This window comes from Nannospalax galili, unplaced genomic scaffold (assembly GCF_000622305.1).
Source record: "Nannospalax galili isolate Female #2095 unplaced genomic scaffold, S.galili_v1.0 scaffold312, whole genome shotgun sequence".
Lineage (NCBI taxonomy): Eukaryota > Metazoa > Chordata > Mammalia > Rodentia > Spalacidae > Nannospalax > Nannospalax galili.
Window position 1 is genome coordinate 7,133,340 of NW_008335967.1, and position 17,708 is coordinate 7,151,047.

At 38.8% G+C, this 17,708-nt stretch overlaps 1 protein-coding gene across 9 annotated transcripts in view; it reads right to left on the bottom strand.

The window, feature by feature from the left end:
• The window catches only part of Gsap (gamma-secretase activating protein), a 108,991-nt gene that overhangs the window by 33,666 nt on the left and 57,617 nt on the right, over nt 1-17,708 (bottom strand). For 8 of the 9 annotated variants that reach the window (XM_017797553.2, XM_017797554.2, XM_029562359.1 and 5 more), the window contains 6 exons: nt 15,665-15,742; nt 14,055-14,132; nt 9,127-9,219; nt 8,780-8,997; nt 4,370-4,439; nt 3,765-3,847 (listed from right to left, as the gene is read on the bottom strand). In XM_017797553.2, the coding sequence (XP_017653042.1) occupies nt 3,765-3,847; nt 4,370-4,439; nt 8,780-8,997; nt 9,127-9,219; nt 14,055-14,132; nt 15,665-15,742 (620 nt within the window). The remainder of the gene's footprint in view (nt 1-3,764; nt 3,848-4,369; nt 4,440-8,779; nt 8,998-9,126; nt 9,220-14,054; nt 14,133-15,664; nt 15,743-17,708) is intronic. The other variant, XM_029562358.1, reaches the window with a different exon arrangement.

Sequence of the window (17,708 nt, forward strand, 5' to 3'; positions counted from 1 at the left end):
TGAGAGATGCATTAGTATTCGCTCTATCCCTTGTTCTAGTATGTTCCATGGCCTTAGGTATAGAGATTCCATTGTAGATGTGTCACTTAGGTTTGGGCATCTCACAGACACTTATTCTCTGTGTGTGGCCAGTTGTAGAACACACTGAATGGAAAATATTTTGTACCTCATTGTCTGTCCTCATTTCAGGGACAAGAGCTCCTCAGAAACAGTTTCTGCTCTAGTTCCACGTTCATGCCAGGAAATCTCTACAAATGCATTCTGCCAACTAGTGAGCACTGAAACATGTTTAATGAGTGGTAATACATGTCTGTAGTCTGAGGCAGAGAGGTGGAGGCAGGAGGGTTAAGAGTTCAAGGTCATTCTCAGATTCACAGTGTGTTCAAGGCCAGCCTGGGTTATGTAAGACCCTATATTTTTTTTTTTTCTTTTTAAGTTCAAAAGGATAAACTTCTAAAATTTTTAATTTGCTGTTACTGTGAAAAAGGTGCCTCTGAGTTAACTCTACGTTTAGCCTTTCAGCTGGTCAATTCAGATTTTCTTCAAAACATAGATGATGCATGAGAAAACAGAAAGTATTCTGTAAAAACAGAAACTGGTATTTGATTAGAACTTAAATGACCTGGATTTTATTGACCCATAATGTTCCTATGAGGGAAAAAATAATCTATGATGGAAGAGTGAATTTTCAGAACATCTGAGCTACTGAGTTCTCCATAGGAAGACAGAACCTACTGAGAACCTACTGCATGCTTCACTCAACACTACTCAGTAACGGAGACACCTCAAAAGGACATTAAGGCAGCACTACAGTTTTAGGTTCTATGACAGTTAATATTGTCAACTGAACAGCATCTAGAATCAGAGTTGAGCCTCTGCACATGTCTGTAAGGGATTATCTAGATTAGGTTGATTGAGGTGGAAAAATCCGCCCCACATGTAAATGGCACCAGCTCATTGGACTTGGGCTCCAAATTGCATGAAAGGGAGAAATCTAGCTGAGCAAGAATATTTATTGCTCTCTGCTTCTTGACAGCCCCCTCCACTCCTGCCACCCTGCTTTCTTCACATGACGGACTATATCCCCTCAAACTGTAACACAAAAATAAACCCTTCCTGTCTTCAATCGCTTCTTGTAGGATTATTTTATTACAGCAACAAGAAAATTATTAATGTAGGTTCTAAATGGGCACAGTGATAGCATTTAAAAATAACTATAATTACAAAGCACAATTCAGAATTATCTATGTGTAAGAGTGCCCTAATTTCTAATATCTTTTTTTTTAAAGCCAATTAACTGGGGTGGGTAGCACACATCTTTAATCCCAGCACTCAGGAGGCACCAGCGGGGGTCTCTGTGAGATCAAGGTCAACCTAGTCTTCACAGCAAGTTCCAGGCCAGCTAGGGCATCAGGGAGACCCTGTCTCAAAACAAACAAAAATAGCCAATTACTGGTAGTTGTGGAAGCTAGCCTGAGCTATATAGTGAATTTCTTGTCACAAAACCAGACAAAATCCAAGTCAATTGCCTCCACTGGAAAATTGATATTTTCCATTATGGCAACTTTTTATTAATGTTGTAGCATTAAGAACAGTTGTAGATTAGAGAAAGGAAATGTAGATGACTTACATCATTGCTAAAGATAAGTATAAACTCAAAGAACTTCAGGATTAGAAGAGGCCTCTAAGGTAATTTACTCCAACCACAAGAAATTTTAAAGAGACATGGTAAACCCCAAGCTAAGCCTGGTGCACAGAGGTTATAACTGTGGGTTTCTTTATATTGTTTAAGTGGAACTTCCTGATGTCATTGTGTGTATTGTCACAAAAGCTTGTGTGCCCCAAGAGTCTTGACAAATGAACAAACAAATGGCTGTTTCACATAACATCTGACTAAAAGAACACAGCCCTGGCATAGGTGGTCACAGCCCCACCTCCTCCACATTTTAAACACAAGGCAAAAGAACACTGGGTGACAAGTTCTAGATTAGGTTGATTAACGTGAAAAAGAGCAGAGATGTGCCATTTCCTGACCCCAGGGTGCTGTAACCTGTAGACTTCCTGCGCATAACCACAGAGTCTGCCGTATATTCATTAAGTGTCCTAAAAGAAAAACAACGTGGGTGCCTAGAGAAGGTACAAGCCCAGGTCTTTCCCTTACAATTCTAGACTGAATCATGGAACTCAATTATTGACTATAAATGAAAGAGACAAGCAGAAAAGGCCTTCCAGAAAACACTACTATTGTGTATATCAAAAATTTGGAAGTTAATCAAGCATAGCTGGGCATGGTGGCATGTGCCTGTAATCTCAGTATTAAAGAGGTAGAGGCAGGAGGATCAAGAATTTAAGGTTGTCCTCAGCAACATAGTAAGTTTGAGGCAGGCTAGCCCAGGCTGAATATCCTGTGTCTCGAAACAAAAACAAGCCAAAAAATAAAAATTTTACAGAAATTAAACACATTTGGATATGTCTTTTTATTTATTTATTTTGTTTGTTTTAGACAGGGTTTCACTATTATATAACCCAAGCTAACCTCCAACTCAAGATATTTGGCCTCATGAGTGTAGGATTACAAAGCACATACTACCATATCTGGACCTTTACATGTCTATACTGAATATATTTAGGCATAGACTGAATATGAAATGAAAGTGTCACAATATACCCTAGTACATATTCTCCTATATCTGTTACCTAAATTAAATCCATTGTTCTAAAAACCTTTTTGATACAAAGATCTCAAGACCACGATGCTGTTCCACCATCTAAATGTGCTGCACTTACACTGAAGAGGAAACGTGCAGTACCCGAGCCCACTATTTCCTAATTTAAAGGAAGGATTCCAGACCGACAGGAAAAACAGGCTGATAGAGGGAGCATGTTTAAGATTGCTGGCTTTTATTCCTCTTGACCCTCTTGTTATCAAATTTTCTTTATAAAACTTTATAAAATAAAGAAGGAGTCATAAGGGTCCTAATCATCCAAGTATAACCACAGTGATTCAGCCACTCATTTTTAAAAACCTACTCAATACTTTAATTCACTTCAGTCAATACAGGTGTGAAAACATCATTTTATAAAAAGCCATGAAAGAGGATTAGGTTTTCCCAGCAGTAGAGTGGCAAATGCCCTGCATCTGCTCCATCAACACTATCCTTTTGTGTAAATGTGGAGGAGATACACCACGGGTTGAACATTGCTCGTCCAAGGTGCTTGAGATGAGAAATGCTTCCAATTTGGGATTTCTTTATTTTAGATTTTGAAATTCTTGATATACATGAAGTCTCTTAGGGACAGGACTGAAATTGAAACATAAAATTCATTTGTCTTTCAGACATATATTTCATATATGTGTGTATATATATATATATATATAATCTTCTAGATACGTGTCTTTGAGTCTTTCCAAAAACATCCAACTCTTACTGATCCAGCAGTGCTCTTTTTGCATCTGTATGTCAGGCCACATAGTTTTTTATATGCATTTTCTGTGTTTTGACTGATTTGCCACATGAGGTATGAAAATTTTCACTTGTATCATCACATTGGCCCTCAAAATATTCAGATTTTGCAGGATTTAGATTTTAGATTTTTGGACTGGGGATGTTCATACTTGCCATTGTGAAATTTCAACTCAGATCCTTATCAGTCAAAACAGAAGTGAAATTATAGCTTTGGTTACCATAACAGGAATGTTCCACCACTGACCCACAATGGTGAACCCATTTTAACTTCATACAGAACACAAAGTGCTAACTTACTGTATTCCAAGTGAGCACTGAGGAGTACGGCAGGAGTGTGTCTATGTTGCTCGACTCTGGGTATATACTCCAATATGAAGAAGCTGAACAGAAAAAGAAACAGGATTTAATAGAATAGAGGAGTCAGCACTGAAATTTAACCAAATTAAGCAAACCAATAAAAGTTTTCATCACCTATCCTTCATCCTCTGAAGGTTAACCATTATGATTTTATCTATTGCCTAAAATGTTCAGGTTCTTCTTTTTACAATGAGAATAATTAAAAAAAAAAAAAAAAACTGCTTCTAACCAGATGGCATTACACCACTTATTCAGAGCCAAGAAACATAAAACTAGGCTAAAGAAAAAGACATTTTACTGAAAAAAAAAATACTAATACCATTACAGAATCAGAATCCTATCTTAAAGCTCATCAGTCTATGAAAACCACAGCGTCTCACAAAACCACAAGAGAATGAAACTTGATTAGCTGCTGACTACAATAGAGATTTTTTAAAGTATTTCTAAGCAGCATTTTGACAGAGGCATTCATTATCAACTTACTGATTTCCCTCAAGCAAAAGGGTCAAACATTCAGCTTAAGGTGCAACATCAGCAACACTTACCAATTAGAAATTCCTGAATGAGGTCAAATGAATGACAGGTAGAGACATGCTCAGAAATCCATTGAATAATCTTTAAAAAATAATACCATAGCATTCTGTTAGAATTTAAGTCTGCACTCCATCCCACCAAAGGACAAAATATATATTTTATATATAGGACAAAAATATATTATATATAATGTAATAATATGTAAACATATATACATAAATGAATCTTTTTAATTCTACATCTATTTTAGAATGGCCTGAGAATATACTTCTGTCTTCAAAAAAGCAATATAGTTCTGGCTGAGTTAAGACAGTATTGCAAATAAAGTGCTTTTTTACATATCTTTTTAACAAAGTCCCTGGATGGAATCCAAACAAACCTTCTTCAACCCAATATATGTTTGCTTTTGCAAGAATAGATCAAGGTATTGCAAAGCACCCCTGGAGAGAGCTCTGTGGCACAGCACAATGCCTAACAAAACCTCTAGGCTTGGGGCAGCATTCTGAGTTTAAAGCCCAGGGCAGCTATCAGTCTGAACATTGCTACACCACTTAACCATGAAGAGTGCTACTGCACTGGACTTCCCTTTGGAGGGAGGGATAAGCCCTGTTCCATCAGCAATTCTTTCACTCTCCATCTCTAGCCTGGGCTGCTGGAAGAGGGAAGCTTCTGTTTCCTGCTTGAGCATTGAAGGTAGGTCAAGCCTGCCCCACCATAGCTCACTCTTAATAAAATGCTTTCCTAAATCAATTGTTGCAGTTATACTTATTTTTACTGAGGCGATGTAATACAAATCCCTATATACAAGTGAATACAGATGCAGAGTATTGTTGGATCAAGAAATCTTGGCTCTTCTGGAAAGACAAAAGCACATTTCTAAAAGGCTAAAAGAGTAGATATAGATAAAACAAATCTAAAAGGTTAGATTTTTAAATGCCTAATATACACAGATTACTTTGAAAATGTCTTTAAACTATCCCCTTAGAAATAAAAGTTTTCAGGGGCTAGGGAGAGAGCTCAGTGATCAGTGGCTAAAGTACTTGGCACACAAGCATGAAGATCTGAGTTCAGATCCCTAGAACCCATATAGAAAGTAAGGTACAGCACACATCTGCAACCCCAGTACGTGTTCACATGTGTGTTTGTGTGTGGAAGGCTAGAAGTCAACATTGGGTGTCTTATTCGGTTATCTTTTTTTTTTTTTTTGAGAAAGGGTCTCTCTGTAGCCTCAGCTGGCCTAGAACTCACGATATAGACCAAGCTGGCTAATCCTGAGGGCCCATTGGCTAGCCAGTCAAGCAGAAAAGGTGAGCTCTGGGTTCAGTAAGAGATCCGGGCTCAAAAATAAGGTCTGGATATTGTGGTGCACACCTTTAATCCCAGCACTCTGGAGGCAAAGGCAGAGGCAGGTGGATTTCTATGAGATCAAGACCAGTCTGGTCTACATAGTGAGTTCTAGGCTAGCCTGGGCCACAAGGAGATACTGTCTCAAAAAATAAATAAATAAATAAATAAAAGAGCAACTGAGGAAGATACCCAACACTGACTTCTGGCCTTCCACACATAAGCGAATGTACACACATGAACACACATGTGAATCCATTCACACATACACTCACACATGAACTTTTTAGAAAGGAACAGGAAGTTGGAGATAACACATTAATAGATTTTGTTTGGTTGGTTGGGGATTTTGTCTTTGTTTTCATTTCTCTGTGTTCCCCTATTCAATCTTGGCTGCCACCGAGAGAAAGCACGAGGAAACTTTCTTCTTGCATCTGTAATGGAAACCTTAGAAGCAGACAGTAGTAGGAGTTTTATGGAAGAAAACAACTTTAAACTTTAATTAGCTGATTCATAAAGAAAGGGCCTTAGTCTACATCAAAAGATAAGCAGAGAAATGTGCAGTATTATGTTTTAGGTTAAAATAAAATGTCTGTTTTTTTTTTTCAATTAGCCAATCAGACACTGACTCTAGCCATCACTGATAAGAGGTCTTTCAGACTTTGTAGGATAGGTGCAAAAAGTAAAATGACAGAATAGGTCAATAAGCTACAATGCACACCTCAAATTTAAGTTATAATGTACACCTCAAATGGAAGCTACAATGCACACCTCAAATGTAAGCTACAATGTACAGCTCAAACGTAAGCTACAATGTACAGCTCAAATATAAGCTACAATGTAAAGTTCAAATGTAAACTGTCTTCATTAAAAATGCAATAAATATTTGCTCATCAAAGAAGCTTCTCTTTGCAATAGATGGAGACTATTGCAGAGTTCTAGAACTGGTCAAACACAGAGAACTGTGAGATACATAACCCTAAGTGACACATCTTCAATGCAATACCTACACATAGGATGAATGCATCTCTCAGCTCTCACCGAGACATTTCCTTATGCAGCAGGTGGTGATTAACATAGAAACTGACAACTGGCCAATGTGCAGAAAGCAAGAGGCCTCAGAGTGCTTATCCCTGAATAGGACACCTGTATCAAACTTCTACCTCCCAAGGCTCAGGGATCATTGTGGAAGAGGAGGTGGAATGATTATAAGAATCAGAGGAGGTGGATGACCATAAGGAAACAGAGTTTTCCAGACAGCTGATCAGTTACTCATATGAACTCACAGCAATGGTGACAGCATGCACAAGTTCTATGCAAGCTCAAACCAGACAAAACTGTAGCTCAGATATGGGGAAGTGGATAACCCAACCCAGCCTAAGGAACATTTGGTAATTGATGACTGCTGGGAGGGGGGAAAGATGGTGTCTAACAGTAATGGGACTCTTGGTGGGCCCAGTGGATGGACCCACACTGTGGGGCATTTAGGGACACAAATCAGTCTCTATAGGCCATATATATATGAAAGTACATTAAATTGGGCAGGAGGCAGTGTGGGGGAGGTATGGGGAGGGAAGGGGAAGGGATCTGAATACCATCACACTATATTGTATGAAAATTGAAAAAAATTCAATAAAAATTCAGGGGCTGGAGAATTGGCTCAGTGGTTAAGAGCACTGACTGTTCTTGTAGAAGACCCAGGTTTGAATCCCAGCATCCACATGGCAGCTAACAACTGTCTGTAATTCCAGTTCCAGGGAATCTGACAGTTTCTTCTGTTCTCCACCAGCACTGCACGACACAGGTGCACTTACCTACATGCAGGCAATATACACATACTTAGCATCCAAAGAAATTAATAAACATTTACCACAAGATCTTAGTCCTTTTTTGCTTGTTCTGAGAAGATAGTAATAGGATCTCATTCTGTAAGCAGGATAGCATCAAACTTACTATATAGCCCAGGCTGATCTTGAATTTGCAGCAATCCTGATTTTAGCTTCTCCGGTGCTGGGGTTACATGTGTGAGCCACTACACCTGGCTTTCTGGGTCCTTTTGATAATATATTTATAGCAAATATACTCAAGGAGAAAAAAGCAGGCAATCTGAGAAACTCAGTGTTTAGTGAGTACTTCTTTGGAATGTTACTGACACAACTAAACCTTTATTTATAGTATTGAAAAGATAATACAATGCTGGGTGTGGGGACTCACACCTGTAATCCCAGCACTTTGGAGACTAAGCAGGAAAACTGCCACAAAGGTGAGGCCACCTTGAGCTACATAGTGAGTTCTAGGTCATCCTGGGCTACAGAATGAAATGATGTCTCAAAAAACAAAATGAACAAAAAACACAAAAAGAAAGAAAAAAGAATACAGTAGTTGTCCCTTATCTTTAGGAGGTACATTTCAAGACCCCTGTGCATGCTGAAAACACAAATAGTACCAAGCCTCAGCAACAGTAACATAAATTTTTTTCTCGTTAAGTCAAGAACTTTGAGCTTTTTACTTAATGGAAAAACTTTAGGGATTCTCTTTGGCATATCCTAACATCGTGGCCATTATTAGGTAAAATATGAGTACATAAACACAAGCACTGTGGTACTATAAAAGTTGACCTGATAACCATGACAACTGCCAAATGATGACTGGGCAGGTAGCAAATACAGTATGGATACAATGGAGAAAGTGATGATTCATAACCCCAGGCCAAATGGAGCAGGATGGCACAAGATTTCATCACACTGATTGGAACCCCATGTCATTTAAAACTTGTAAATTGTTTCTTTTGTGGAATTTGCCATTTAATAAACCAGAGTTGATCTCAGTTAACTTAAATCACAGAAAGTGAAACCATTGATAAAGGGGGACTGCTGTGTTCAAAAGATCATTGCAACTTCACAGGCTGAGGTGTGGTAGAGAGCCACAACAAAGCACAAAGGAGAATACATTTGAGTCAAGCCATAATCTTCATTGAACTGTTACCAAGCAAAAACAGCTTCTAATCATTTTCAACCACCAAATAAATGTATTTGGTGTTGTCTGTTGCAGATGTTCAAACATGAGCTATTTCTCACCTGGCCTTCCAGGAAACCAGGGTCTCGACCACATGAGAGCACACAGTGCAATGCAGCCATCTTCTCACAGTCGAGGCTGGAGTTCCATAGGAACCACATCAGATCTGACTGGTTAAGGAATGCTTTATAGAGCTTTCCAGAACAGCGATCCAATATCAGGGACCCTGTCAGTGACTGTAAAGGGTGATGAGGAAGTATATTGATCATTTTGTTGTTTCCTGGCAAACAAAAAATAAAAAAGCATATCAGCAAATAAAATAACTTCTTGCCCAAACATAGTTATTAAAAATCAAAGTAAGCCTAAGGAGGCCATGTGCATGAGAGAAAAACTAGGACTGTAGCCATACCTGTCAGAAACAGACTATGGCAGATCAAGTCTGGGTGTTGAATGTTCAGTAGATGAAGGAAATGACCAGGTAAGTAAACAGCCACATAATAGCCTGTAGAAGATAAAGACTTGAGTCATCTACATGTGGGGAAATCTAAACAGGTTCAGATAAATTCCAGAACTACACATAATTCATTTTTCTTTGAACTTCTTAAAACACCAGTTTTGTGGGGGAGTGGGGAGGCTGGAGAGATGGCTCAGAAGTTAAGAACACTGGTTGTTCTTGCAGAAGACCCGGGATAGAATTCCAGCACCCACATGACAGCTAACAACTGTCTGTAACTCCAGTCCCGGGGGATCCAACAGCCTCTTCTAACCTCCACAGGCATTGCATGACACGGGTGCACTTACCTACATGCAGGCAATACACGCATACCCATAAAATTAAAAAATAAATAAATAAATAATATATTTTTTAAAACACCAGTTTTTTGTTTTACCAATAACAAGGAGTCTGATTGATGGCAGTGCCCGTCACCTTCAGTCAGGTCTCCCTGGTTTGCACCTGTGACTCAGTCTCCTCACACATTTAGCCATGGTTATATTAGCTTATGAGTAGGGTTTTGCTTCTAAGTCAGTTATAGCTTTCTGTGAATCTAAGTGTTATGAGAGGAAAATAGAATCAAAATGTCAAGCTACACAACAGAATCGTTAATGTGATAGGCTGGGAATAGCCTATGAGGGAATTATCTTCATGGTTTCTGATGGTTTGTAAAATTTTCCCATATTGGCCCATTCATCATCATCATCATCATCATAATCATCATCATCATTTTGTTTAGAAGAATTTTAAATTTATATTCATCAAGAGCATTTCTACAGGCAGTTTGACATTGTATGGCTTATTAATTTATCTCCTTACATAGCTGACTACCTAGAATTCACACCTTCACAGTCCCTCCACTAGATATTTGCATAACCAGAACATTTGTATCCAAGAGAGTACAAATCTATTTGAGACACAGTATAAAAATAGATTTCCAAGGACTGGAGGGATAGCTTGGCAATTAAGAGCACTGGCTGCTCTTTCAGAGGACCTGGGTTCAATTCTCAGTGCCCACATGGCAGCTAACCATCCATAACTCCAGTTCCAGGGGAATTCAATGCCCTTTTCTGATCTCTGCGGGGCCTTTCATGACACAGGTGCATTTACATACATGCAGGTGATAAACTCATACACATAAAATAAAAAATAATAAATAAAATATTTTTAAATGCATTTCCACAGACTGGGAGGGTGGTGGTAGCCATAAGTAATCATTTTTCTAGGATCTTAGAAAAAAACACAGAAATCCACAGGTGAAGGAAATTTCAATTTCAACTGAGCTAGCTAGGCTCTTTCTCTAAGAAGCAAAGAAACACATGCTAATCGTTGGCATAGAATGTATTCTGTGGATTAAGAAAGAGGACATGGAGGCTGGAAAGATGACTCTGGTTAAGAAGACTTGCTATTCTTCCAGAGGATGCAGTTTCAATTCCCAGCACCTACTTGGAAGCTAACAACTGTCTGTAACTCCAATTCCAGGGGATACGACACCCTCTTCTGGCCTCTGCCAGCTTTGCATGACATGGGTGCACCTACCTGCATACAGGCAATGCACTCATACACAGAAAATAAAAATAATAAATAAAATATTTTTTAAAAGAAATAGAACATAAAGTTCTAACCAGTTAAAGTGTCCCTCCAGAAGACATGGACTAAACAATGTTAAATAATATAAGTACATAATACATTGATTTCAATAGTCTTATTAAGATGGAAATACTTCAGTAGAAAATAAATTATCTGGAGGGGCATACTAGAAAGGGTATGGACATCAAATGACCTAGGCTAACTCTTACCTCAACCATGTAACTAGTGAATCATAGTGGTAATATGTCCCTGGAAAGGAGACATTTGGAAATACAGGAGGGTATTCTGGGTTGTCACAATCATTTGGTTGAATGAGCTATAGGAGTATTCAGTTCCTCAGTGTGCAGGCAGCCACAAAAAATGACTGTGTTATTCCAAATTTCAGTAGTGCCTGTGGCAGGATGGATGATGGACCCTGAAAATACTCATGTGCTAACTTCCAGAGCCTGAGACTACGCTAACTTCATATAATGGGTCTTTTTCTTTTATTAAGACAGAGCTTATAAGCCGGGAGTAGTGGCGCACACCTTTAATCCTAGCACTAGGGAGGCAAAGGCAGGCAGATCTCTGTGAGTTCAAGGCCAGCCTGGTCTATATAGTTCCAGGCCAGCTGGGACTACAGGAGATTCTGTCTCAAAAAGACCAAAAAATATATATATATATTATTTTATACATTATTATCATATATAATGTATATGTGTGTTTGTGTGGTGAGAGGAGTATGCTTGTGGAGGTCAGAGGATAACTTTCAGAAGTCTTCCAACCTAAGGATTGAATTTAGGTTGTCAGGCTTGGCAACAAGAGTCCTTACCCACTGAGCCATCTCTCCTGTCTTATGTTAACTTTTTGATGAATGGAACAGATATAATTGCAGATATAGTTGGGATCTTGAGCTGGGGAGAACATTCTAGATTGTCCAGGTAGACCCAATATGATCAGTCTTTATAAGAGAGGAAGGCAGAGGGGAACTTGCCTGTAGGAGAGGACCACAAAGTGACAAAGCAACTAAAATGAAACCAGAAGCCAAGGAAATCTAGGCCCTAGATGCCAGAGGAGGCAAGGAGCAAATTCTTCCTCAGACCCTCTAGCAGGAACCAGTCTCGCCCACATCTTAATTTTAGCTTCTCAGTGCTCCTTACCCACTTCTGAACTCCAGCATGTGTTTTAAGCCTAAACTTGTGATCATTCATTACACAGCAATGAGAAACTGACAGAATCCCTCAAGAGAGACACTGGAAGAAGCTTGGGCACAGACCTAACCCCTTCTCAGCTTCAGCTTCACTGTTTGTGGAATGGGGCTAATATCGCCAAGCAGACTGTTCCAAGGATCAGCATGACCTAAGTGTTTTACATACAATATTTATTAAATAGTGGTGTTTATCCATAAGCATGTCTTGCTTATATAAGTATTCTATAGCTATTTCCAATAGACTGACACATTGTCTCCTGGAGGGAAGGGGAGAGGCTACCCATGTTCCTGTATGTAATGCCAGTAAATGCATTGGTTCACCAAGCTGGACTCTAATGGAATTATTTCTTTGCTCTGTCATTGCCCTACCTGAGGTGAACAGGCATTTCTGTGTCTCCCCGGAAAAAGTAATGCAACATCTGTCCGTGAGACTCATTGGAAAAAAGTAAACTATATATTTCAATCAATATAAGCCCTTTTTATCAGGATAACAATAAAGGGAAATTATAAACAATTAATAGCAAAACATATCACTCAAAAAACTAATAGTGCTGTCATAAAAATCCCCTCTAGAACAGTTCAAATCTTGGATCCAATTTTGTACCTATGAATAAGCTGTACTTAAGAAGGAAAGACAACTGTGTGAGATAGCCTATTTTTACCAGCTCTAGTATTTCTGCCTTCTGCAAGACTACAGATTAAATCATGCTGCCCTTTTCAAGTTATTCCCAGGGGAAGAAAAGGAAGATACCTTTGCCCTTGCAAAGTGCTCAGCGTGTTTAGTGGTAAGTTTCCCACATCACTGTTTAGATGGGATGCTGATGCAGCACTGCTGATAAGAATCATGTCCCAGACCCAGGAAACCTTCTGTTTCTCTCCCTTATCACAGAAAGCAGTAGACTGAAGCTCTCAAAGCCATTTCCCACAGATTCCAAAGTCATGTTAATATGTGCCATGTACTGGCCCACTTAGCAAAGAATATTTAACTCACCAATAGTATTACTCAAAATAAAAATCTTTGGGGCTGGAAAGACGGCTCAGCAGTTAAGAATACTGGCTGCTCTTACAGAAAACCCAGGTTCGGTTTCCAGCACCCACATGGCGGCTAACACCCGTCCATTACTTCAGTCTCAGGACATCTAACGCCCTCTCCTGGCCTCTGTGGACATTGCATGACATGTGGACAATTAATATACATGCAGGCAAAACACTCATACACATAAAAAATAATAAAAATAAGTAAATCAAAATAAAAATATGTTTGAGCTTATTTTTGGTTCTTACCTCTCCCAGTTCCCTGACTATTCACTTTCCTTAATGTTTGTCATAACAGCAGATGGACTGGGGGACAAGGACGGGAAAATATATCAGAGAATTATATGCAGTAAACCTGAAGCTTTCCCTCTTTAAATGTGCCACGCCCTGTATGTACCCAAGTCTCAGCTCTGTTATCAGTCAGTTCTTAATGCTTAAACTCTTTGTGCCCTGCATCCCAGTTGGCCTGGGAAAGCTGCTTTCAGTAGGGAGATAGAGTAAACCCTCCTTCACTCTCTTCATTATAGACTCCCTTAATGGCTCATGTCTGATACTGTTTCCCCTCACCATATTTATTTAGTGAAAACAACTCACACTGGTTCATAAATCATTAATGGGGCTTTTGTACTCTTTTTATGATTAGCAAGAGAGAACAGACAGCTGCTCAAAGCCTTTCTCCCTCTAGAATCCAGGGTCAGCAGTATGTATTACTTGTCAAAGGCTCTTAGGGAACATCTTACTTACGGCCATTTGTATACTAGCAAATGGCCTTTTAAAGGCTGCTGTCAAAAATATAAGAAAGGTCACAGTCTAGGTTCTCTAAAAAGGGAAGACACACTTCAAACCCAAAAGCTAATGGGTTCAGTGGGACAGGTGTGTTCCAGAGAAAACCTTCTCCCACCAGACAAGGCACAGCTCAGAAGCATCAGAAAATGAGGCTACAGAGAAGAAAATGAGAGTGAGAACACTGAGGCAGAGAATATACTGGAAGAACATTGATAGTAGAGAGGTTCTTATGTCCATCACCCACCAATGTTGAGAAAAGTGATGCCTTTGGTCACACATGAGTCAGCACTCCTAAGAGCAGCAGTGAAGGTCTTGCTGTATCCTGCAGAGGGAAAACAGGAAGCCAGAGAAAGAAAGTTAAGAAACAAAAGTTTAGAACTGTACTCCTGGAGATGACGCCACATAACAATATCAACTATCAGCAACACTGACAGGGCGACCATCTGCGGGTTTCTAGATTTCATGACACCCTCACTCTCCCAAAGCCCCTGCAGAGGGCAGCCACAGTGGAACTACTGTTATCAGATCAGGCATAAACCCTCACGTTAAGAGATGGATTGTGCAGGGAGAGAACAATGCAAAGGGGTCTACTCAATCATCTACGATAGAGGAGGCTGCAAGGCTCATTTCTACATGATACGGTTTAACACTCCTCTAAGACTCTTCCAACTCACAGAAAAGGGTTTCGGCTGCCTACTAAACTCTGTGTGGGACTTCACTCTATTTTTCAACTCAGTTTTCAGAGAAGTTTTTTGTGCTGGTTTACATCATTGCATTAATTATTAGAAATGTGTGAAAACGTGCTGTGCAATCCTATATATACTATTTAAGTACATATCTATGTCTAGTTCTAATATTACTTTTACTTGCTCTATTATAAAATTCCTAAACTCTTCTGCCTTAACCTCTAATACCTAGCTGACACTAGGCACTCCTGCAGGATTAGAAACGTTCCTGTGGCTTGGCATAAAATTTTTGTTAGACATTGGAACAGAAATTCTACCTTTAAATTTTTTTAGCCACATTCACAGTATGTACTCTACAAATGTAAGTTTTGAGGAATTAAACACACAAGGAAAATACTCCTTAGCATGATTCAAACTAAAACTATGGCAGGGTAAGCTGCCACCACAAAACTGGCAAAGGATCCCCAGCCTGTTATGTATCTCGGACTATAGAAATGTGAAGTGAAAAAAGTATCTTAGTCTAAGGGCACAGCATTACTGGAACAACAGCCTGCTTACGTCAGAGATCACAGAAGACTTTAATTAAAATCCTGTGTAACTGTGTGAAGTTCAGCTATAATTTCCTGATTAGTAATAACTAAAAATTAGCAAACTAATTAACATACTTTGGCAAATACATCCATTAGAATTGGTCCATAGTCTATAAAAAAAGATAATGGGTGGGGCTGGAGAGATGGCTCGGCGGTTAAGAGCACTGACTGCTCTTGCAGAGGACCTTGGTTTGATTCCCAGCTCCCACATGGTGACTACGAACCATCCTTAACTCCAATTCCAGGGAAATCCGAAGCCCTCTTCTGACCTCTGCGGCATTGCATGACACAGGCGCACTCACATACATGCAGACAATACACTCATACACATAAAATAAAAACAATAAATAAAATAAAATAAAATAAAAGATAATGGGACAGGATATTTAAAAAATGTAGTACATGAGTTACCTAGCTTAACATTTACCATTAGTGAATTTCTCCATAAAAGTATAAAACTATGCAGTTGTAGAAATATACTCATAAAAATTCCTAGGTCATAAGGTGTTTACAACTTAATTTGCTACTATTTGGAGAAATCTAAGTATAAAAATAAAAAGGAATAAAATTAAAAGTACCTTTATGTAGATAAAACACTGAATATGTGATTTGTTCCCAAGAGTCAGACTTCGGGCTATAACACACACACAAACTCCCTAGGAAAAAGAAGGTATTTAACAGAGTCTAAATAATCTGTTCATAAATGTCCCAAGCCACTTAACCTTTCTTCTTTTCCTTTAGACGGTCTTCCCATCTTACCTCATGATTAGTCCCCAATTTAAGAAGTAGTTTATTAACAGGTTGCTAGGAAATTTCAAATCAGCACTCAGCATCAACAGTTATAAGCAGTGTTGTGGCAGGCTACTGAGGGTAGGAAAAGGAACAGACACACAGTTCTGGACAGGAAGCCTCAGGAATCTAGAAGTTTCTGCTCATATGCATACATTGCCCTCTTACCCGACTTTCCCCTTCCAATCATCTCTCAGAGTTCTGGACTACAGTTTATTTAAAGTGCATTCTCCTTTTAAAAGAAGATTTCTAGTTTTTCTTTTGAAAATCTAGATAGAAAGGCAAACTATGACCTTTCCTATGAGCAATGAGGGTAAATACAGTATGTGAGCCCATACTCATTGATATTGGGGTCACTAACCACCTTGGCCCATGTCAAAGGTAAGTTCCTGACATGGCCTTTCCAGACGAGCCCTGCCCACCTTCACTAGCCTCTCCATCTTTCTTATTGTGTAAAACCTCTAGCAGCTGTTGCCAACTAGATAATCTAGTGTCCAGTCACCTACAAATGAAAGCATCATGCTTAAACTAATCCAGGTTGAATATCCCTCATCAAAAATCTTGAATCAGAAGGGCTCCACATTTTAGATTATTTTGCTTTCTGGAACAAACCTGCCTGGTTGAGCAGCCCTAATCCAGTTTTGTTTGGTTTTGTTCTGCTTTGCTTTTTGAGACATGGTCTTGCTATGTAGCCTTGGTTGACTGGAACACACTGTGAAGACCAGGCTGTCTCAATCTTCCCGCCTCTGCCTCCCAAACTCTGCTGAGCTTACAGGTGTGTACCATCACAGATCCAAAGATCCCAAATCCCAAATGCTCTAAAATCTGAAACTTTTAAAAGTCAGTTTTCAAAAAATGTTGGATTTGCATTCTTTTGTCACTTGACAGGCTGCATAATATGTACTTTGAGTATAACATCAAGTTTCAACAAATATTTAAAGACAAAAATCACATCAATAAGATGCTAAAAAGCTCATTTTTGTATTTGTTTTAGATGTTTTAAATAGTTGCAATGGCTTAAAATGATGTTTTAAAATGTTGCTTGTAATACAGTTTTGCCTGCTAAATTCTCCACATTTTATAACCTGTTTCATTTCTTTGGGTGTAAAGCGTTTTTGCTTACCATCGTGATATTGTATATGTTTCATCCCAGTTGTATAGTAATGTTTCAGTCCATCATTCAGCTTTGGCTGCTGAAATCATACAGCTGTGAAGACTTGCCTTTGTTTCTGCTAGACTGCCATTCAGTTCTATATTGAGTATCTTAAGTACTGTAGAAAAGATGTCATTTCTTCCTCTAGGGCTGTTTTGTAATATACATAAGGACTGGAATTGTGTTTTTAAAGAAAAGCATTCAAGTATGACAGTATACTAGCTGTGTTTTCACCATTCAAAGTGCTGTTTAGTAGTTGGAACTTAAACTATTTAATGTCATTTAATAAAGTGACCAAAATGTGTTGTGTTCTTTATTGCATTTTCACAGCTTTGAAAATCTGTGCACATATTGTTTCATAGGAAATGTATAGCTTTTGATGTGTTGTTAATGGTAGTTCTTTTGCACATTTACTTGTTTAATATTAGGAAATCAAGAAGTTTGGTATTTGAATCTGTTATACACTAAATTCTGTAAAAGGAGATCTCTAATCTCAAAAAGAATTTACATACCAGGAAAAAAAAAGCCAGTCTTCAAAAGATTTTGGATTTGGGGCCACTGGGATTTGGAATTTTTAGATTAGGGATGCTTTCAACTTGCAGTTTTATCTCAATGCTAATATTTATGTGACTAACTGAAGTAAGGAGTTGCTGAATAGAAAGGAACTTGACAAGAATCAG